Genomic DNA, 21,371 nt, shown 5'->3' with positions numbered 1-21,371 from the left:
TTCGTTGTCCCTCACAATATTTTCAATGTCACATAAGTCACCCATCACCCACTGCCATCTCTGGCTGTTTCCATGGTAACACCTCATTCTGCACCTGGCTGAAGGCACAGGTCAAAAGTTCATATCTCAACGTTCTACAGCAAACTAACAACACTGTTTTCCCTCCAGAAACACCTGCCTATCCACAGCTCTGTTACATGTCATTTTTTTCACACCCAATACTACTTTTTCTTTTACATAACATTAACATGCAACGTAGTCTTCAATCTTCACGTATTAGAATCAACCAATCATCTTTTGTTTTTCAACCACACCAAGCCTCATCCATTTTTTTATCCTGACTTTCAGCTTCTAACTGCCATTCAACTTCCAGAACCCATCGGAGTACGAGTGCATCTGCCTTGAAAATGAAGGTTTGGCTTTTAGGACACAGCTATATTCACTGGAGTGGAAAATATGCAGCAAGCAGACGAATTTCCAACCTTGATTTAGCAAATGTGCAGATAACGTGGATTGGGCAAAGAGGATTAAGATGTCACCAATTAATACCATTGGTGAAAACTTTTATGCATCTCCCAGAACCAGACCTTATAATTGTGCACTGTGGTGGGAACGATCTAGGCACATTGACTGGGGTAGGTCTGGAAATGCTTCTAAAAGACACCTTTCGACAATTGATGACACTTTTTCCTCGAACTGCCTTGGTATATTCCAATATATGCCAAAGACAGAAATGGAATTGGTCCAATCAACATTGTGCACAAATTGAGAAAGCAAGGAGACATGTAAATAAATCTGTTTCTGCTTTCCTCCGAGATTATAGCATGGGTTCTATTTACCACAACAACTTGCGTTACCACATGCAAGACATCTATAGGACAGATGGTGTTCATTTCACGGATGAGGGAAACAGAATCTTCCTCTGCAACATCAGACTCTGCATCGGTACATACTTATAAATGCAGAAACAACTCAATTAACACAAGGGCTCTTTTCAGAGCCACCTTCTATCAAAGCACTCAAACTTCTGATTTATCTCCATTTTCACACTCTTGTAAATAGGTGTGCGCGCCCGAGTGCGCGCACCCCGCAACTTTTTCCCCCCCCAAAAAATATATATTTTCGCCTTTAAGGACCTTACTGCACACCCTGAGAACCTACGCAGCCAAACAATCTTTACCTTCTCCCCTTTCCATGTTCCAACGCTTTGAAATGACAATATATTTACTCGCAGTGACAAAATGGCGGTCAACACTTCCTGATTTACTTCGAATCGAACGTTAACAGACGTCACGCAGCAAAAAAAAAATCCGCGCGCACCCGCTTGAGTGCGCGCACCCGTCCGCGCTTATAGATATATAATTGACTTTAACTTTAATTTTCTCAGCAACTACTGAACGGATTTACACCATTCCACAAAAAGCGTAATCTGCGAGCCGGACTCTACAGTTTTGCCACATTTCTTATAAATCCATTCGGCTGTTCGACCTGTAGCCGTGTCTAAACGTCCTATGGAAAATAACATGGAGAAAACACGTTTTGGGACCCCCCTTTTATCTCAGCCCCCACTTCACCAATCCCCCCCCAAATTTTCAGGGAAGGAGCGCAGCGGACCGAGCCATCTTCTTTGAGAAATTCGCAAAGATTCATCCACCAGGGCCAAAGTTAATCCAAATAGAATGTTGACTTCCTATGGAAACTAGGTCCTAACTATAACTACCTACTGGCGACCGCCAGTAGGTTATATATATATATAATATATATATATATATATATATATATATATATATATATATATATATATAGTCCTGTGAGACTGGCTCACCGCGCATGTCTCTCCTCCAGGTACAGATCTCTCAACACCAAAATTCAGTGAGATAAAGTGCTTTATTTTCTCCTCACCATCAGCATGATGCGTTTCGGCTGTGAAACCACAGCCTTGATCACATGGCCTCAAATCACAAATATATATATATATATATATATATATATATATATATATATACTGAAAAAACCATAGGTTATAGACCATATATAGTTAGCTGGACATTTTATTGACATAAAACCAATGAAATTCCATATATAGTTAGTTGCACTAACTATATATCGCGCACCCGCAATCCGCTGATGATGTCACATATTACATCATTCATGACATGGTCAGTGACATCACTGATGACATCTCAAATGACATCACTGATGACATCATCTAGTGTCTGTGTGTTTTTGTAAAGTTTAAATATGTTTTACATATTGAAGAATGAGTGGATGTATGGAAGACTGAGTGTGTGTGTGGCTGGCTGGGAGGTGTGTGACTCTGTGCATATCAATGTGTACTTGTATCAGTGATTGTATAAGAGAGTAAGTATGTGTTAGTATATGTGTGAAAAGTATGGTGTTCTGTGTTTAACTGTATAGATGAGGAAATCGAAGTGTGATTGATTCTTCACAGGACTGACTAGGTGTATGAGTGCATATGATAGTGTTGTAATAATGAGTGACTGTATGTATGAGTGATTGTATGGGTGAATGAGTGAATGTGTGTGTAGACGTAGGAATCAGTGAGTGCGTATGTAGTAACTGGTATTGGTGTGTCATGATGTCATCAGTGATGTCATTTGAGATGTCATCAGTGATGTCATTTGAGATGTCATCAGTGATGTCATCAGTGATGTCACTGAAGTATGGTGTTCTGTGTTTAACTGTATAGATGAGGAAATGGAAGTGTGATTGATTCTTTACAGGACTGACTAGGTGTGTGAGTAACTGCATGGATGAGTGGCAGTGTGTGAGTGTCTGCATAGGTGTATGAGTGCATATGATAGTGTTGTAATAATGAGTGACTGTATGTATGAGTGATTGTATGGGTGAATGAGTGAATGTGTGTGTAGACGTAGGAATCAGTGAGTGCGTATGTAGTAACTGGTATTGGTGTGTCATGATGTCATCAGTGATGTCATCAGTGATGTCACTGACCATGTCATGAATGATGTAATATGTGACATCATCAGCAGTGGATTGCGGGTGCGCGATATATAGTTAGTGCAACTAACTATATATGGAATTTCATTGGTTTTATGTCAATAAAATGTCCAGCTAACTATATATGGTCTCTAACCTATGGTTTTTTCAGTGAATTTTCAAGGTTTTGTAAATGCAAATTCCTAACTATATATGGTCTATAACCTATGGTTTTTTCAGTGAATTTCATTGGTTTTTTAAAAGCTAATATCTATAGCTGTAAAATATATTCTTTATTACGTGACGTATCACGTAGCCACGTGAGACGCCTCATGACGCGTCGCATAACCGTGACGTATCGGCTCTGCAGCGCAAACAAAACCTGTAACGTAAGCGTGCCGGAGCACGCTTACAGATATATATATTTTTTTTATCCTTAATTAGACAAAATCCACACGTGTACATATCTTGAGGCCTTGCAAAGGCACATCAAACAAACAGTCCCTACAATTTTGCCAAGTTTGCTGGAAATCTATTCCCTTAATTTTTTTTTACTGTTTCTCTTGGTTTTCCCCTTGTTACGCTTACCGGGACGCTACCCGGTACGCGAACCGGACGCTCCAAAAACACAAGATGGCGGACTCCCGTTACGCTGCCGGTTAGCTGCCCGGTTCGCGTACCGGGAACCGCCTCTACCGCGAAAAATCGCGGGGGACTTTAATATCCCCCTCATCAATCCTAGGGGGTCAGGAGGGGTTTACCTTGCCCCCTTTCCTTCATTTCCCCCTTCTTTTTTCACCACATCTTGTCTCGAACCTACCGAGAGACAAGATGGCGGCCGCTCCGGACTGTTTACAATGTTGACAGCTACGCTGCCGGTTAGCTGCCCTGGTTTTTTTTTTTTTTGCCCCGCGGGGCACTTTAATATCCCCCTCATCAATCCTAGGGGGTCAGGAGTGGTCTACCTTGCCCCCTTTCCTTCATTTCCCCCTTCGTTTTTCACCACATCTTTTCTCTCGATCGTACCGAGAGACAAGATGGCGGCCGCTCCGGACTGTTTAGAATGTTGACAGACACCGGAGAGCCAATCAGCTTCGCTTCGCGAAGTTCCGTTACGCGTCAGGTACGCGAACCGGGGCGCTAACCGGAGCGCTGTCACAGATATATATATTTTTTTAAACGTTAATTTCTCAAAATCCACTGGAGCACATATATTGAGACATAGCAAAGGCACGTCGGGCAAACCATATCTACAATTTTGCCAAGTTTCATGTAAATCTATTCAGCCGTTCGAGCTAAAAGTGAGTCCAACCGCCCTATGGAAAAATGAATGGGAAAAACGCGTTTTGGGACCCCCCCTTTTTTCTCGGCCCCCCCTTGACGAAACCCCCCCAAATTTTCAGGGCCTGCTCAGAAACAAAATGTGCCATTTTCCTGAAAATTTCAGCCAATTCTGTCCACAAACGCCAAAGTTATTAGACATAGAATTTTCAGAAATCCCATGGAGAAAAAATCCTAACTATATATACCCACTGGCTATCGCCAGTAGGTCATATACATATATAAACATATATAATCTGCATATCTATATAAATATAAATGCATGCATACATATACATATATGCATACATATGCATGTTATTTACATGAAAGTTTTAAAAACACTAATAAAAGCAAAGCTAAAAAGCCACCTCATTACAAACAGAATGGCTTTAACTTAAACGAGGGCGAGATCTATTGCATTTTCAATGCTTGTTTACTTTGGTTCTATCAAAAAGGCATTCAGATGTGTCACACATTTGCCATAAATTCTGAATGTTAGCACTCTAGTTGCTCATTAGATCACTGTAGTAAAGCTAGTGCTCACCAGGGAAGTCTGCTGCTAATCATGGTTTGCAGCCATTTTCCCGCATTTTTTATCCCGCAGACTTTCAGTCCGCATACCATTATCCCGCAAGGTCATTGACCTCGCATACCATTATCCCGCATTTTTTCAAAACGTATGTGCATTTATCGCGCATGCCTTTACAAAGAATTACGTTTTAAAGGCATGTATGGTAAATGCATTTGCGTTGTGAAAACCACGATGACGAGAGAGGTAAGTGGGTTTGTGTTAATTTTTTCGTGGGTTAGTGATTGTGTAGTGTAGTGTAGTGTTGTGTAGTGTAGTGTTGTGTTAGTGTAGTGTAGAGTTGTGGTGGTTGTTTAGTGTAGGGTCATGCTGGGGGTAGTGTTTTAGGGTTTAGGGTTGTGTTGTAGTGTTTGCGTAGTGTAGGGTCATGCTGGGGGTAGTGTTTTAGGGTTTAGGGTAGTGTTGTAGTGTAGGGTCATGCTGGGGGTAGTGTTTTAGGGTTGTGATGTAGTGTTTGCGTAGTGTAGGGTCATGCTGGGGCTAGTGTTTTAGGGTTTAGGGTAGTGTTGTAGTGTTTGCGTAGTGTAGGGTCATGCTAGGCGTAGTGTTTTAGGGTTTAGGATAGTGTTGTAGTGTTTGCGTAGTGTAGGGTCATGCTGGGGGTAGTGTTTTAGGGTTTTGGGTAGTGTTGTAGTGTTTGCGTAGTGTAGGGTCATGCTGGGGTGTAGTGGTTTAGGGTAGTGTTGTAGTGTTTGCGTAGTGTAGGGTCATGCTGGGGGTAGTGTTTTAGGGTTTTGGGTAGTGTTGTAGTGTTTGCGTAGTGTAGGGTCATGCTGGGGGTAGTGTTTTAGGGTTTTGGGTAGTGTTGTAGTGTTTGCGTAGTGTAGGGTCATGCTGGGGTGTAGTGTTTTAGGGTTTTGGGTAGTGTTGTAGTGTTTGCGTAGTGTAGGGTCATGCTGGGGTGTAGTGTTTTAGGGTTTTGGGTAGTGTTGTAGTGTTTGCGTAGTGTAGGGTCATGCTGGGGGTAGTGTTTTAGGGTTTTGGGTAGTGTTGTAGTGTTTGCGTAGTGTAGGGTCATGCTGGGGGTAGTGTTTTAGGGTTTTGGGTAGTGTTGTAGTGTTTGCGTAGTGTAGGGTCATGCTGGGGGGTCGTGTTTTAGGGTTTTGGGTAGTGTTGTAGTGTTTGCGTAGTGTAGGGTCATGCTGGGGGTAGTGTTTTAGGGTTTTGGGTAGTGTTGTAGTGTTTGCGTAGTGTAGGGTCATGCTGGGGGTAGTGTTTTAGGGTTTAGGGTAGTGTTGTAGTGTTTGCGTAGTGTAGGGTCATGCTGGGGGTAGTGTTTTAGGGTTTTGGGTAGTGTTGTAGGGTTTAGGGTAGTGTAGGGTCATGCTGGGGTGTAGTGTTTTAGGGTTTAGGGTAGTGTTGTAGTGTTTGCGTAGTGTAGGGTCATGCTGGGGGTAGTGTTTTAGGGTTTTGGATAGTGTTGTAGTGTTTGCGTAGTGTAGGGTCATGCTGGGGGTAGTGTTTTAGGGTTTTGGGTAGTGTTGTAGTGTTTGCGTAGTGTAGGGTCATGCTGGGGTGTAGTGTTAGGGTTTTGGGTAGTGTTGTAGTGTTTGCGTAGTGTAGGGTCATGCTGGGGTGTAGTGTTTTAGGGTTTTGGGTAGTGTTGTAGTGTTTGCGTAGTGTAGGGTCATGCTGGGGGTAGTGTTTTAGGGTTTTGGGTAGTGTTGTAGTGTTTGCGTAGTGTAGGGTCATGCTGGGGGTAGTGTTTTAGGGTTTTGGGTAGTGTTGTAGTGTTTGCGTAGTGTAGGGTCATGCTGGGGGGTCGTGTTTTAGGGTTTTGGGTAGTGTTGTAGTGTTTGCGTAGTGTAGGGTCATGCTGGGGGTAGTGTTTTAGGGTTTTGGGTAGTGTTGTAGTGTTTGCGTAGTGTAGGGTCATGCTGGGGGTAGTGTTTTAGGGTTTAGGGTAGTGTTGTAGTGTTTGCGTAGTGTAGGGTCATGCTGGGGGTAGTGTTTTAGGGTTTAGGGTAGTGTTGTAGTGTTTGCGTAGTGTAGGGTCATGCTGGGGGTAGTGTTTTAGGGTTTAGGGTAGTGTTGTAGTGTAGGGTCATGCTGGGGTGTAGTGTTTTAGGGTTTTGGGTAGTGTTGTAGTGTAGGGTCATGCTGGGGGTAGTGTTTTAGGGTTTAGGGTAGTGTTGTAGTGTTTGTGTAGTGTAGGGTCATGCTGGGGGTAGTGTTTTAGGGTTTAGGGTAGTGTTGTACTGTTTGTGTAGTGTAGGGTCATGCTGGGGGTAGTGTTTTAGGGTTTAGGGTAGTTTAGTTGTTTAGTGTATGCTAAAGGCATATTCGTTCTAAAAGTTTTCGTTATTTTAATTTGCGGCCTAATAGTACATGCAGGATTTTTTTTGCGGACTGATGGTATGCGGGATTTCGTCATATATTCGCTAATCATACTTTCTATGGCAAAATGAACCGCCTCATTTTGTTCCTTTTTAAATTAAATGTTTTAAGAGTTACCACTTTATTCCAATCAAGATGGCTTCAGGTGTGCCATACCTTTGTAATAAGTAGGACTGTTAGCACTCTAGTTGTTCTTTAGAACACTCTGGGACATTCTGTCATTGGGCTATAGTTGGGCTACATCTGGCTGATATTTGGGCTACATTTGTTTTTTTTTGTCTCTGGTGGCCATCTTTGGGCTACATTGGGCTACATTTGGGCTCCAACATATATATAGCCATATGTAGCCCAATATATATTTTTCAAAGTTAATTTTCGTAAAAACCACTGGAGCCTATATCTTGAGACATAGCAAAGGCACATCGGGCTACCAGTCCCTACAATTTTGCCAAGTTTGGTGTAAATCCATTCAGCCGTTCAGGCTAAAAGTGAGGCCAACCGCCCTATGAAAAATTGCATGGGAAAAACACGTTTTGGGACCCCCCTTTTTTCTCGGCCCCCCCTTGACGAAACCCCCCCAAATTTTCAGGGGCTGCTCAGAAACAAAATGTTCCATTTTCCTGAAAATTTCAGCCAATTCTGTCCTCAAACGCTAAAGTTATTCGACATAGAATTTTCAAAAATCCCATAGGAAAAAAATCCTAACTATATATACCTACTGGCTATCGCCAGTAGGTAATATATATATATATATATATATATATATATATATATATATATATATATATATATATATATATATATATATATATATATATATATATATATATATATATATATATATATATATATATATATATATATATATATATATATATATATATATATATATATATATATATATACACATACACATTCATTCGTCTGGGAGCCGACCTATATTTGGTCACTTTGGCCGTTAATAGCCTTTATACGTGCATTAAGCACAATTTGGGTCTGCAAGCAGTAAGACACTTCTTAAAATCTAGGTCTATTGCGTTTTTGGAACACTCTGGCATGCTGCTAGAATTGATTGATTTCTGTCTGAATCACAATTTCTTTGTATTTGATGAGTTGATATACCGACAGTCACAGGGCACGGCGATGGGCACCTGCTTCGCCCCCAGCTATGCCAACCTTTTTATGGGTTGGTGGGAGGAGCAGGTGTCCAACGAGGTCGCCGAATTTAACAACCAGGTTGTCCTGTGGCTTAGGTATATCGACGACATCTTCCTGATCTGGGATGGTACTGAGGAATCTGCAAGTAGATTCGTGTGCCAACTAAACAACAACACACTCAATCTTGGTTTTACTGAACATATACACAAGTCTAAGATTGAATTTTTAGATGTTGATATTGAGATTAAAGGGACTATGATGACCACTAGTCTATACAGAAAGGCCACAGCTGGCAATAGCCTGCTTAATGCAAGAAGTGCACACCCAAGAAATCTGATAGACAGTATCCCTTACGGGGAACTGCTACGTGCCAAACGTAATTGTAGCACATCTGAAGCATTTGAACTTGAGAGAGACAATGATCGAACGTTTCAGACAACGGGGCTACAATAATAAGACCATACAGGGGGCAATTGCAAGAGCTGACATTAAAGACAGGAAGGATCTTCTGAAGACAAATACAGGCAAGGATGCAGAATCTAAAATTAGATTCATTACAACCTTTTCAGGCCAGGCAACTGAAGTAAAAAAGGTCTTAAATAAACACTGGCATGTGCTGTTAACTGACCAGCACCTGAAACCTCACTTAAACCATAATCCACAAGTCCCGTTCAGAAAGAGTAGATCCCTGAGGGACGAGCTAAGCCCAAATTCGGTGACCAGTACTACCAAACCAAAGGATATACCCGGGTTCAGGTGCTGCAGGTCATGTAAGGCATGTCGGAACAGCAGTAAATGCAAGGAGGTGATTGTACCTAGCACGGGAAAAGTTTTCACTATAAAAAAGACCCTGACATGCAATACCATGTACTGTATATATTTACTTATATACCCTTGCGATAAGTGGTATGTGGGGAGTACCACTCTAAAAGCTAAGGAGAGAGTGTTACAACACCTTAGAGCTATCAAAAACCATAACGCACAATATCCTGTGGCCAGACATTTCTTTGAATATCATTTTCAAAATGAAAACTTATTAAGAATGGTGGTACTGGACAAAGTGGATATGGGGATACGTGGGGGTGACAGAACATCATGCCTCCGCAAACTAGAATCCAGATTTATTATTGACTTTGAATGTATGTTCCCTCAGGGTTTGAATAACCATGAAGAACTGTCCGTCCATCTTGATAAATAATGAATGATCGTTCTGAGCTGGACTATTGAGTATTTGTACTATGATTGTCAGTATGATTGGCTGTCAAACTTAAAGTCGTCTTTTTAAAGTGTATATTTATGTTTTAATTCACAGAATCTGATTTTGCATTTTTTTTTTGGGACATTGGAAAAGTAAGACCAAGAAAGTCCATTAAACCAATAATTTCATGTGGCACAGAAGACTTGGTCAACTTGGTATGAACTATACAGATTAAGATTATAACCAACCTCTAAAATCATACTACATAAAATAAGAACTTTTTGGACAATAAGAGCCTATTTGAACTGGGAATTTTGCGACGGAATTACATGTGGATGAACTTCAACCTATGTATCATATGTATTTCGATAATGTTCTTATGCCCACTTGGGCTCAAATCGTGATGAAAAACTGTTTACTTGTGGAATTTATATTGGCAGTTTTCAAGGTCATTTAGTCTCATAATGCTCACCAAATTTATGCCCACTTGGGCATGAGGCCAAGAAGAATTTAACATGTGTGCAAATTCTGGCTCTATGAACTGAATAGAGCTGTTATAGTATCGAAATCAATAAGTTTGGTTTTTTCAGGTAGATTGTATGTAAGATTCACTTGAATTTAATGTAAATAATGATTGTTTGTTGAAATTTATTTAATGCTTCCAATCAGATATAGCATGAGAATACCTCAGATGGTTGCAAATTGCTGCCACAGTATGATTTCATGTTTATATACATTTAGTAATGGACTGCATTGTAAATGCTCAAATTTCTTTTCCAATATGTCCGTTGCACTTACTTCACTTAAGGGTGAGCACAGGAAGTCCTCTGTCTATGACTATTCATTGAGAATGTAAAAGGACTAGTGTTTTGGGTCCACAACAAATGTGAACAAGCCGAGAGGTGAAACGCGTTGTGTTTTTTTTTTGCTGCCGAATAAATTTTTGTAGCACAGCAACTCCTGGCGTGTCGTTGTACGTTTCTTCTTATTGAAGGATCTTTGGATTGAGATATTGGGCTTCCGGGACCCTAGCAACGACCCACTCGCGAGCGGGTACTGGCTGATTACCGGAATCTGGTGCTTGATATATATATATATATATATATGTATGTATGTATGTATGTATGTATGTATGTGTGTGTGTGTGTGTGTGTGTGTGTGTGTGTGTGTGTACATATATATATGTATATGTATATATATGTTTCATGTACTTTTACAATGTATGTAACTTTACCATGGCGTGTGTGATAATCATATGCGTTGTAAAAATGTTAGAAATTATGTCTTTGCGGAGTAATAGTCCCGCGTTATAAAAATTGCAGGGTGATGGTATGCGGGATGTTGGTTTGTGGAATATCATCACATATTCCTGGGGGAGGAATAGTCCCTTTCTTGCTATTTCTGTGGAGGTGGGCCTTGTGTCCGGATGTGCGTGGCGTGAGGCCTGTGCGCAACAGAAGTGGAAAATCTCCAGTGTGCGCTTCAGGCGCCACGGGAAGTTAAGGCGAGATTACATTTCCTGCACAATGGCCCCTGTTTGCGCTCCTTCCGGACCTTGGGAATAGCGCCATGCCTGACCTCCATACAGTAAAGCAGGTGCACGTCACTGGGAGCGCGGGGCAAGCACACCCGGAGCTGGAATGTACAGAACCTGGGAAGAAAAACAATGAGATATTGGGCACAACGCTCGCTTTTTTTCTCCGTAATCCTGTGCTCTGCACATGCCCACGCCCCCAGCACACGATATGAGACATGGCATGAAGGGCGGAACGTACTACACGCCCCCAGCGTTTGTCACGTCCCAGCACACGCCCACAGCACAACGCAAACACGCCCACAAGGGACTACTTTACTGGCACGGTTCTTTTACCTTTTAAATGTATATGGTGGGCGTATATGGTGGGCGTCTGCATAGCCTATGTCTTTATGCTGCAACTGCCCTTTCCAACGCTGTATTGGGTGTTGTGATTGGTGCTGTGGTTCCTGGGATTACCCGCCTCAAAGGTTTGGGATCTCGTATGTATGTATGTATGTATGTAATTGTCCCACAAATTGTTTGTACCAGAATGAAGGACAACAATGTCAGAATCTAGCCTCACATGCATAACCAAGATCGCCCACCATCGAGGGTAAGATAATCAGATCTTCCTCCTTCTTGCAACTAAATTTTGGATGTTAGTAATGCCAAGGATTTGGGCAGTCCCACCACCTCACTTGTGGTCAGGAATGCGGTCCTGAAATGTGTCACGAGATGGTCAGATCAACATGTAGCCCCAATACTGGAATCCAGATTCCAAATGTAAATACTCTGGGTGTCGCCAGGGCATCACAATCCCGAAGTCAGATTTACAAAGCAACTCAAGACCACCTTACGTGGCACTTCATTGATTTCTAGATCTGAAGTAAGGCTGGGCAGCGCAAGTCTCTGCCTTGTGTTACTCAGCCCAGAAAAGGCTTTCCGTGGGTGGTGCAAGGGTGTTTCCATGCATCCACCCACAAATACTGGGATATTCACATATTTATCAACACTGGCAAACTTGGGAATGCGTAAAAATGCGATGCCTTCCCAGGGGAGGGGCAACGAGGATAAATATCTTTATGGGTGCTCACATTGGCGCTTGGCAGCACATTGTGCACCAGCGCTGGGGGAGGATAAGAATGTACCATATAATGTTAAATATGGCACATTCCTGTCCTCCCCTTTCACGCAGCGCAGCAAGGTGTCTTGCTGCGTTGTGTGAACGTTTGATAAATCTGCCCCCTCCTAGTTACCGCCTTTTGGACGGTTGGGACTAGTCTCAAATGCCCTCATGGCATAGTTGCCCTAAATTTTCAAACAAAACCGTAAATGTTTTCACATGCGTAACTAACACAAAGTATTATGAAAGAATGGCCAGAAGCAGTGCACACCTTCCCCAGCACACACAAAACGGGTATAGCCAAGGATGCAGCAGAGCAAACTCACACTCACGGCTACAGAACAGTGCAGGCTTCCCTCAATCACGTACAAAACAGGTACTGCAAGGCAAGGGATGCGGAAGAGCAAGCTCCACTTGATGATTTGCAATCTTCTGCAACTTTAAGCCCAGCTTTCAATCGCGTAGACCCTCTTGACAAGTACAAGCCCAGCACTAACTCATCAACTTTTTTTTTTTTCTTGGGACCTATGATTTGTTTAATTTAAATTATCATATTTGTAACTGATGCCACTTGACCACACAGGACATAAACCATGATTGAATTGTGTTTCTAGCACTGTTTTATGCTGCATCAAAAAAACTCAGATTGCTATTTTTCAAACTGCCTGACCAACTCGAATGTCTATTTTTGCCTCCACCTGCTCCGTGTATCTGTTTCTGCCTCTAAATTCTTTGCTATTTTTTAAATTTTTACAATGTTATAACAGTAACAATAAAATTCCAGAAAATAGAGCATAATTCACAAGTTACTTACCTTAGGTAACGCCTTATCTGGTAGAGACTCTATCTAGCTCCACATTCCTTACCTTAGAATATTCCCCACATGTCAGACAGGATCTAGATTGTTTTCATGTAGTCTGCTTGGTTGCCAGCAGATGGCAGTGTTCGGGCTCCTCATGGTGTTGTTGGCACCAGAAGTGACATGCGCAGTGCCTATTTAGATGCCACCCCAGCACTCTGACCTCAGTTTAATTTTTTTTTTACTTCAGCCAGATGCACTGAACCATACTCTGGTAATGTGACCAGTATGTCAAAGTGAGATCCTGAAGGATTTCTTAGAGGTGATATTTACAGTTCAGAGCGGGGGAGGGTCAGTAAGAAATCTGTGGCTAGTTAAAGTCTCTACCAGGTAAGGTTGCTACCAAAAGCAAGTAACATGTCCATTTGATAGGCAGTGATAAAACCTCTTCACTGTCCAGTGGCCAATTCATGCTCCAATATGAATTTGACTAAAGCTAGAAGCCCACATTCAACAAAGGGGTCTTAGGCAGGTAACTAATAACTCAAAATATGACTCGGAATATAAACCAATTACTTTCAAATACCTCTAATGAAGCACGCCCTGCCGAAGGCCTCTTATTGGACTGGTTTAAGTAAAGATTACTATAAGTAATCATGCGATCCTTGCTTTCAAAACATTTAATACATGGTGTAACCTGCTCTTGTGACGGTAAGGCCTGCCTTAGAAAAAGTCAAAGTTGTTGGCAAAAATATCTTGTTGAAGGGATTAAGGCGGTCTTAAAATATAAAAGGAAATAAGGCTCATCTATTATTGAACTTGTGTTACACATTGTTTCACTACAACATTTATGTAGCGGTTATACAGACCTTTTGGGTTTTTCAATGACACAGAACATAAGTGTGAGGAGACCACTGGGACACCTTGCTTAGGTCTGACTGTGACCTTCTGTTATGACATCAGTGCTTCAGAAACCTCCATCCAAGAGGTAGAAAGGGAATAGCGGACTTGGGTCAGCCATTGGCTTCCATGGGTTGGTCATGGTTTACTTGCTTGGATGGTTTGCCATTGCATCAACACATTGCCTTTCAATGCTACTTACATATTCCTTTAGTGTTGCCATGGATTTCGGTGATGTGCTATAATTGTACATTTGTTAGACTGCAGAAGCAACATGACACTTATATTGAATTCAGTCAATGTGTGTATTTTGATGGATTTAATTTACTGATGATGACATTTTCACATCTGGTTGATATCTTTTTTGCTAAGGATGTACATTCTGTGTGTCTTTACAATAAGCTAAAGCTACTCACTCTTCACCCTTCCAAGTTTGTGTTGCTTTGCTATCATGATAGCATGTTCTTGATCTTGACTCCATTTTATAACACTCTTCTTTGAGGATGAATTACAACTCTGTTCATTCTGTTGAACAAAGGTCCCCACTTCCAACTTCTGTATTGGTGGAGCCCAAGTGGTTGCTTCATTATGATATTTTCTTTCTAGGAGTATCACACACAGAGTTGTCCAACTATTACCAAACACTTCCCTGAACCCAAACACAGACCTGCTGGTTTGATGATGCTTCTTTTGAGACTAAACTTAAGCACCTTTCCAGGTTTTTTAATTCAGACTGTATATTATTATTGCATGACCCACAGATGGCAAGGGATACAAAGTTGCATTGCCTTTATGTGGATTCTATGCTGTTCTACTAAAGCGATTATTGAAAAAATGAATTGTGGCGGCCTACTGCACTGTGAAAATTGTATAGTTTGGTGATCTGGAGCTTCAACTCACTGAAACAGATAACCCGTCACTGTTGTACTATTAAAACACTATTATAAAAAAATAGAAATGGGAATATTGTGAAGCTGGTATACATTTAAGGTTATTGGTACAATGATACCTGCATCGATTATTTAATCAGGTGCATTTAAAATCAATACAATTATTATAACTATATTAGCTGGACATATTGATAATATGTAAATGTATTTGACACCTTGTTTGACGGGCACATTTTAAAAGATCAATCCTTTCAAGCAATGAACTTGTTTTTTGAGTAACAGTGCCATAAGCTGAACCTACCATGCCCCTGTGATTCTTAGTGCCTGACCTTAGCTCAACTGGCCTCTAGAAGGGCTTACGAGAGGCCAGTTCTCAATATACTAGCCAGCAGTCAGCGGAAAATCTACAAAACATTCTTCTAGTCAATATTTGACTGAACTCTTCCTCTTCTCTTCTGCAGACTACCTGGATAAAAACAAAACTTAAAAAGAAGGAATGTGTGTACTTCTTCGCGAATCCAGATCACAGGTAACTTCATGACTGGCAGGATTATTACCAAACCTGAATGGTTTCCTCATTCATCCAATGTCTGTTTTTTCCAATCAAATTTTACAGCTCTTAGGTTTCAAATATACAGGATACTGTTGGAACTTAAACCAAAAGAGGTAATTTTGTTTAAAACCATGAGAGGCACCCAGTCTTGGTCCAGAGGAGAACCCAAAATAAAGGGGTTCAAAATGTGTCCACCTTTTTGCATTAGGAAGTTCTTAGATTTCACAACTAAGGGGCCAACTACGATGTCCGGCGGAAAGTCTCTGCCCAACACAGTCTCAGAATTGTGACCGACCGACTCGCGGTCAGGGGTCCCGCCCAACTGATTATGATGCGACCGAACACTTCGGTCGGAGTCCCATTGTTCCCTATAGGAGGTCGTGTTCTGCCCAACAACACAGAAAAGAAAGATGCACTGTTGCTGCAGCGACCTCCAAAGACACAAAGCGTCATGGCCCAGGACTTGCTCTACCATGTTGTTGCAGTGATGTTTTCTAGATTTCTTTCCAGAACACAGCTCAGGATTTTGTTTTCCAGACCCACTGGTAATCGGGACTGCACCCCAGATTGCTAGTTTGGCGGTCCATGCACCTCCAGACTCACTGGGGCACGGCGGTGGTGGTCGCCCTATTGCCCTATTATATGGGTGGTGGGACAGCCACCACCCCGCTGCAGTAGCCAGGGAACCGCCATTCCCTGGCGGTGTTGCAGTGGTCATGGGGCAGCAATATGTTTTTGTGGGACTGCCATAAAAACCATAGCGTTCCCATTGCAGTGTCCATTTTCAGGGCACTGCCGTGGGAATGTCAAAAACAAAGCCCACCACACTGGAAAAAATACCTAACATGTCAGGTACCTCAGCTTTGGCAGTGGGGTGGCGGGGAGGACCCGGCATAGCACCGATAAAGTCGTAATCAGGTCCTTAGTCATTATGCCAAATTTGAGGACAGAAAACCTGATTGACTGCAACCAACCCCAGCCCACTAAGCTATAGTTGAGTAAGATGTTTTAAGTAATGGCATGGTCTGTCCTGTGAGATTTCACAGAGAATATTAGTGGAAACCCAACCCCTCTTTCATAATGAATACGCACACTCAAGCACTCTAGGAAACCTTGATGCATTTTTAAAGATTCATTCAAATGAAAATCCTATGATGTGCACACAATACAAGAGTAATAGAAAAATTAACAAGACCGTGGTAATTATACGTAAAATATTAATAAAAAATGTATTGAAAAATATAGGAATATCATAAATCTTCTTTACATCAATGATCCTAGGTCCTCTTCCCTTCCAACTATAAGATAAACTTAGCACCATTATGGGCCTACTTAGAGTTTTCATAGATAGTTTTCAACTCTCTACCATTTTGAACAATAGAACCAATGTTCAGGAAAACAATAGTAGCTGCATCTGCATGTCGGCAGATAAGCGGAGTGAAATCTAGATATGCCTTCCCCGTACACTTCAGCAACCATAGGTGATTACTGCTCTGTTACACCCTGAGTATCGAATCCCTGGTACAAAATTACTTTCTATCTAGTAACACTCTGTTGCAGTCTAGATATTCTGTCAGAACATTGTTCAACGTTTTCAAGGTAAATAGTTACTAGAAAAGCACTTCTAACTTTTCACTTATTTACATTCAGTGAATCCTTGTTTATTGTTTGAAAACAATAAGCAAGAAGCCGTAATAACAGAAACTTGACATGGAGCTGGCCCGCCACTGGAGATCAGACTTCTGATCTCCACCTCCCCAGACAACTCTCCACACCTGGAGTGTTGCAAACATCACCATCAGCTCTGTAAGGATGTGAGTAGAATGCCAGAGGACAAACTGTGGTTAGTCAGCCACAGCATCAAATCTTGAGATGTTATTTCTGAGATCAGTACGGTGTTGCAAAATCAACCCTGCTGCTGAGCCAATGGGACTTTTAGTTCCACTCTACTACTCCCATGTGCCACCCGGCATGGTTGATAAAAAGGATACCCAAGGCTAGGAGGTCAAAGGGCCTCATAACCACTCTCAGCTGGATCCAGGATCAAACTTGAAATGTCCGCATCATAGCCTGAATGTCCAGGACTCGCTGTTGAGGGGCAAAAGCCACACACCCCACCTCACCCAGGATGACCCCAATAAATGGAAGCCTATGAAAGAGAATCCAGAGGGACTACTGTTCATTTATTGTGAAGCCCAATGATAAAAGTTTTGCCATCATCTAGATGTGGTCAATGACTGACTACAGCTCGCCTATATTAGGCAGCCAGTCGTAAAAGTACAAGAATACAAACACTCTTGCCGGACACTACCATCACTTTTATGAATGGGCACATGGTACTCGTATAGCTGAAGGGGAGCACGGCAAACTGAAAATCCTGTGGGACTGCAGGACAGGTATATGAAAATATTCATTCTGCAATTCCAAGGACATAATCCAGTTGCCAGGGTCCAAAGCAGATAGAATCTGGGCCAATGTGAGCAATTTGAATCTGCTGTTGAGAGAGAACAAAAATACCCTTTTTGGGACAGGGAAATAGTGAGAGTAACATCACATGCCTTTATCTGCGTCTCGTACTTTATGGCATTTTTGGAGAGCAAGAGGCATTCCTCCTTTATATAGATGCCCCTGTTGGTTTGCACACTGCCAGCTGAATCCACGTCCACAGCCTTGAAAATCCTAGGCTGTCTGTTGCATCACTGTCTGTCTGTATGCCAGAACTCCGGAGTAGGCACTACATTTCAGAAACTGGTGTGGTAATTGCTTTGCAGTGACTAAAAGTCACAATGCACATGCAGTAGCTCTACTCTTTAAAGTGTTCCAAAGTGGAGTCAGTGTTGTCAGTGACAAATGAGACCCATCAAAGGACATGTCCATCAGTGAAGCCTACACATTGCCAGAGAACCCAGTGAACCTCATCCAGGCATGCCGACAAAGGACTGCACTGGTTCCCCCTCCGTTTCAAACCCTAAGCCGGCCTTGCTTTCACATACCAACCATTGATGAATTAATGGAGTTCAGCCAGCCAACATATGTACTGCAGTGGGACCAAGAAAGAGGGGGTCCTATCTGGGTGAAGTAGTAGTCACAATGAAAATTGGGAGGGTGTTGATAGGCATTCAAATAGCAAAGCTGTTATGCAGAAAAGTATGGTGGCGCCTTCCATGAAAGGCCATTGACTGTTGGAGATGTTGTGGAAGAAAATTGGGTGTGCAGACAGAGGTACAGAAGGTCACACTACCATGCTACCAGTTCCATGGTCTCTACACAGCAGTCTTGAAATAGGGGACCAAGAAGAAATTTAGGAAGGGAAACTATGTATGAGAGCACACAGCGTTGAGACTCCCCATGCTGTCCTGGCTAGGCTGTAGATATCCTCATCAGGTGGTGGAGAGACCCATAGACACCTCAAGCTCCTGAGAAAGCTCAAAGCAGTTGAAGAACTGTTAGCGGCATGTTTAGGGGTTGGCACAGTGGGAGAAATGCCCTAAAATGGAGACCTTCCCACGTAATCAAATCCATGGTTTCCATACTCTATTCAGAGTTGGAGAAAACTGGTGGGTAAACACAGACCGAGCCTTTAATTCATCTGCCACTGGTAAGTCTTGACATAGCACTATGGGGCATATTATCAAGGACCGGTATTAAAATTATCGCCGTTTTAGCAGCAGTTTCCTGCCGCTAAAACGACGATAATGGGCTTGATAATACGCGCTTGTTGATTCCCATAGAAACCCATGTTAACGCCAGAACATGGGCTTCTATGAGAATTAACAAGGGCGTATTATCAAGCCTATTATCGCCACTTTAGCGGCAGTTTCCTGCCGCTAAAACGGCGATAATTTTAACACCGGTCCTTGATAATATGCCCCCTATGTCCGCAAAAGGACCGCTGGAACACAGTGATAGTCGTCCTGCCCTAATTAGAGCCGGATGACCGGCACTCATTTTACATGACACAGCCATTGATAATCATTAATGCCCACCACAGGCAGGAAAAAAATCTCCCTGCCTCTGGGACCTTTGGGCTTTTGTTTTCATGAAACAAACTCACATTTTGGGAGGTTGTTTCATCAAAAAAAAACTTTGTTGAACAGCCCTTTGAACACAGCAGTGATATCCCTGTCAGGCACATGGTGATCTATAAATATGGTGGAAGACTATCTTCCAGATGGCGCCAAGGTCATGACCTTTGTGTTGCTGTGGCATAGCAGGCAACCCGCAAAGGGCTTGATAGTGCCCTTAGTCAGGCACTGTCTGAGGCTCCATGCGGCAATGGCCTGTGGTGCGGAGTGGCCCACATTGAAAATTAAACGTTGTGGCGAAAATGCAAAAAAATGAGCACTTTTTATTCCTGCAGCACCTGCAATGCATTAAGCACAGTTTATTAGAAACCTCAGGGGCGTATTTACAAGGTTTTGATACAGGGCAGAACAGTGAGCCACTTGACTGTGCCGCCCTGCACCTAAAGGAAAGTTCAGTAATGTGTCATATTTGTGATATACAGCTCATTCTTGCCCTTTCCCACTGCACTGGCACCGTTGTGGCTGCCTTGCTCCAATGCAGGCACTGCTGCACCATGGCGCAAGGGTTACTGCGCTGTAGGAATGATTGTTTTGTGCATGAACGGACACCTTCCTGCACAAAACCAGTCAATGGAGGCTTTGGTCACTGCCACTGAATCAATGTCTAGGTTGTCTGAAAGCAACTCACTTTTGGTCAAACGCTGTCTTTTGTGGCTATTGACCTGTGGCGTTTCTCTGAAGGTCAGCCCCTGACTGTTCAAGTCCACCTTTACTTGTGCTGTAGTTTTCCTCCTCAATTCCTGCACTGTTTGTTTCCCTCAGGAGTGAGGTGTGTTACTGTGGAAATGTCAAGGCCCAGCACCTGGCAGAGGTACCAGTCTACACTGAAGGTCAACCAAAATGGAACCTGGAGAAGCACATTAAAGAGCGGCCTACTGATGCCTGTGGGGACCTCACCTTCAAAGACCTGGGAAACAAGAGAGCAAAGGTGAGTGATGGATGAGGGGCCAACGCTCGTCACTGACCAGGCCAGCTCTGGCTCAAGGCAGCCTATGCAGCAAGCATGGGTAAATCCGATTTAAGGGCACTAGATGAATATCAAAATCTGTGAAGGTTGCCCTCTAGGAAGGAAATGAGGAAGGATGGTCTCAATTGTTAAAACACAATAATAATGAAGAAAGAAATACCAGCCTATAAAATATGTGCGACGCCAGTCAAATTTGGCTTCTTTTCAAATTTCATGGACCTCTCGGAGCTTACAAGGCAGTGAACAATAAGTACTGAGTCTAATTACCTTGAATAAACGAGCATTTGCAATGCAATAGGTCTCGCATTAGGAAAGTTTGAGCTATTGGTATTGTAAATGATTTTTTTTTTTATTCATGTGCTGGTTTTGAAAATAGCGAAATTAATAGCTTTGTCATTTACAATTCCAATCGTTTTAACATTCACAAATGTGACACCTATAGCATTTGTAACGCAATATGTGTTGTATTTACATGACTTAGATTTGATATTACAAATAACAATGGCTTGTAATTTTTTAAATAATTAATACTTTAAAAAAGTTATTGTAAATTATTATAATGGCAATAGTTTAAACTTTTGTAAATAACTTTTGTGAAGATTATGTTTGTTGTATTTTATTATGACGAAAATCCAAGAACAGAAGTGAAATATTAACATCTTTTTGTGACATTGGTAATAAAGCTTGAACCACTGAGAACATATTTGAACCAGTTGTTGTTGAATGGTTGCACAGATTGATGCTGTGGTGGGGCTGAGTGATGTTGTGGTGGCGACGAGTGATGCTGTGGCGTTCAGTGATGCTGTAATAGCGCATCGTCGTGTTGTGGTGCCCCTGAGTGATGCTGTGGTGCCCCTGAGTGATGCTGTGGTGCCCCTGAGTGATGCTGTGGTGCCCCTGAGTGATGCTGTGGTGCCCCTGAGTGATGCTGTGGTGATGCGATAGATAAGGAGGGAGGGAGGGAAGGCGAGG

General features: G+C 42.3%; 1 protein-coding gene across 2 annotated transcripts in view; it reads left to right on the top strand.

Annotated features, from left to right (window-relative positions):
* Positions 1-21,371, top strand: part of LOC144773609 (transient receptor potential cation channel subfamily M member 2-like) — a 1,291,174-nt gene that overhangs the window by 92,642 nt on the left and 1,177,161 nt on the right. For both annotated transcript variants that reach the window (XM_078658751.1, XM_078658750.1), the window contains exons 3-4: positions 15,256-15,323; positions 20,195-20,360. In XM_078658751.1, the coding sequence (XP_078514877.1) occupies positions 15,256-15,323; positions 20,195-20,360 (234 nt within the window). The remainder of the gene's footprint in view (positions 1-15,255; positions 15,324-20,194; positions 20,361-21,371) is intronic.

This window comes from Lissotriton helveticus, chromosome 8, assembly GCF_964261635.1.
Source record: "Lissotriton helveticus chromosome 8, aLisHel1.1, whole genome shotgun sequence".
Classification (NCBI taxonomy): Eukaryota; Metazoa; Chordata; class Amphibia; order Caudata; family Salamandridae; genus Lissotriton; species Lissotriton helveticus.
The sequence above is the reverse complement of the archived record's forward strand: the minus strand, read 5'-3'. Positions and strand labels throughout refer to the sequence as shown.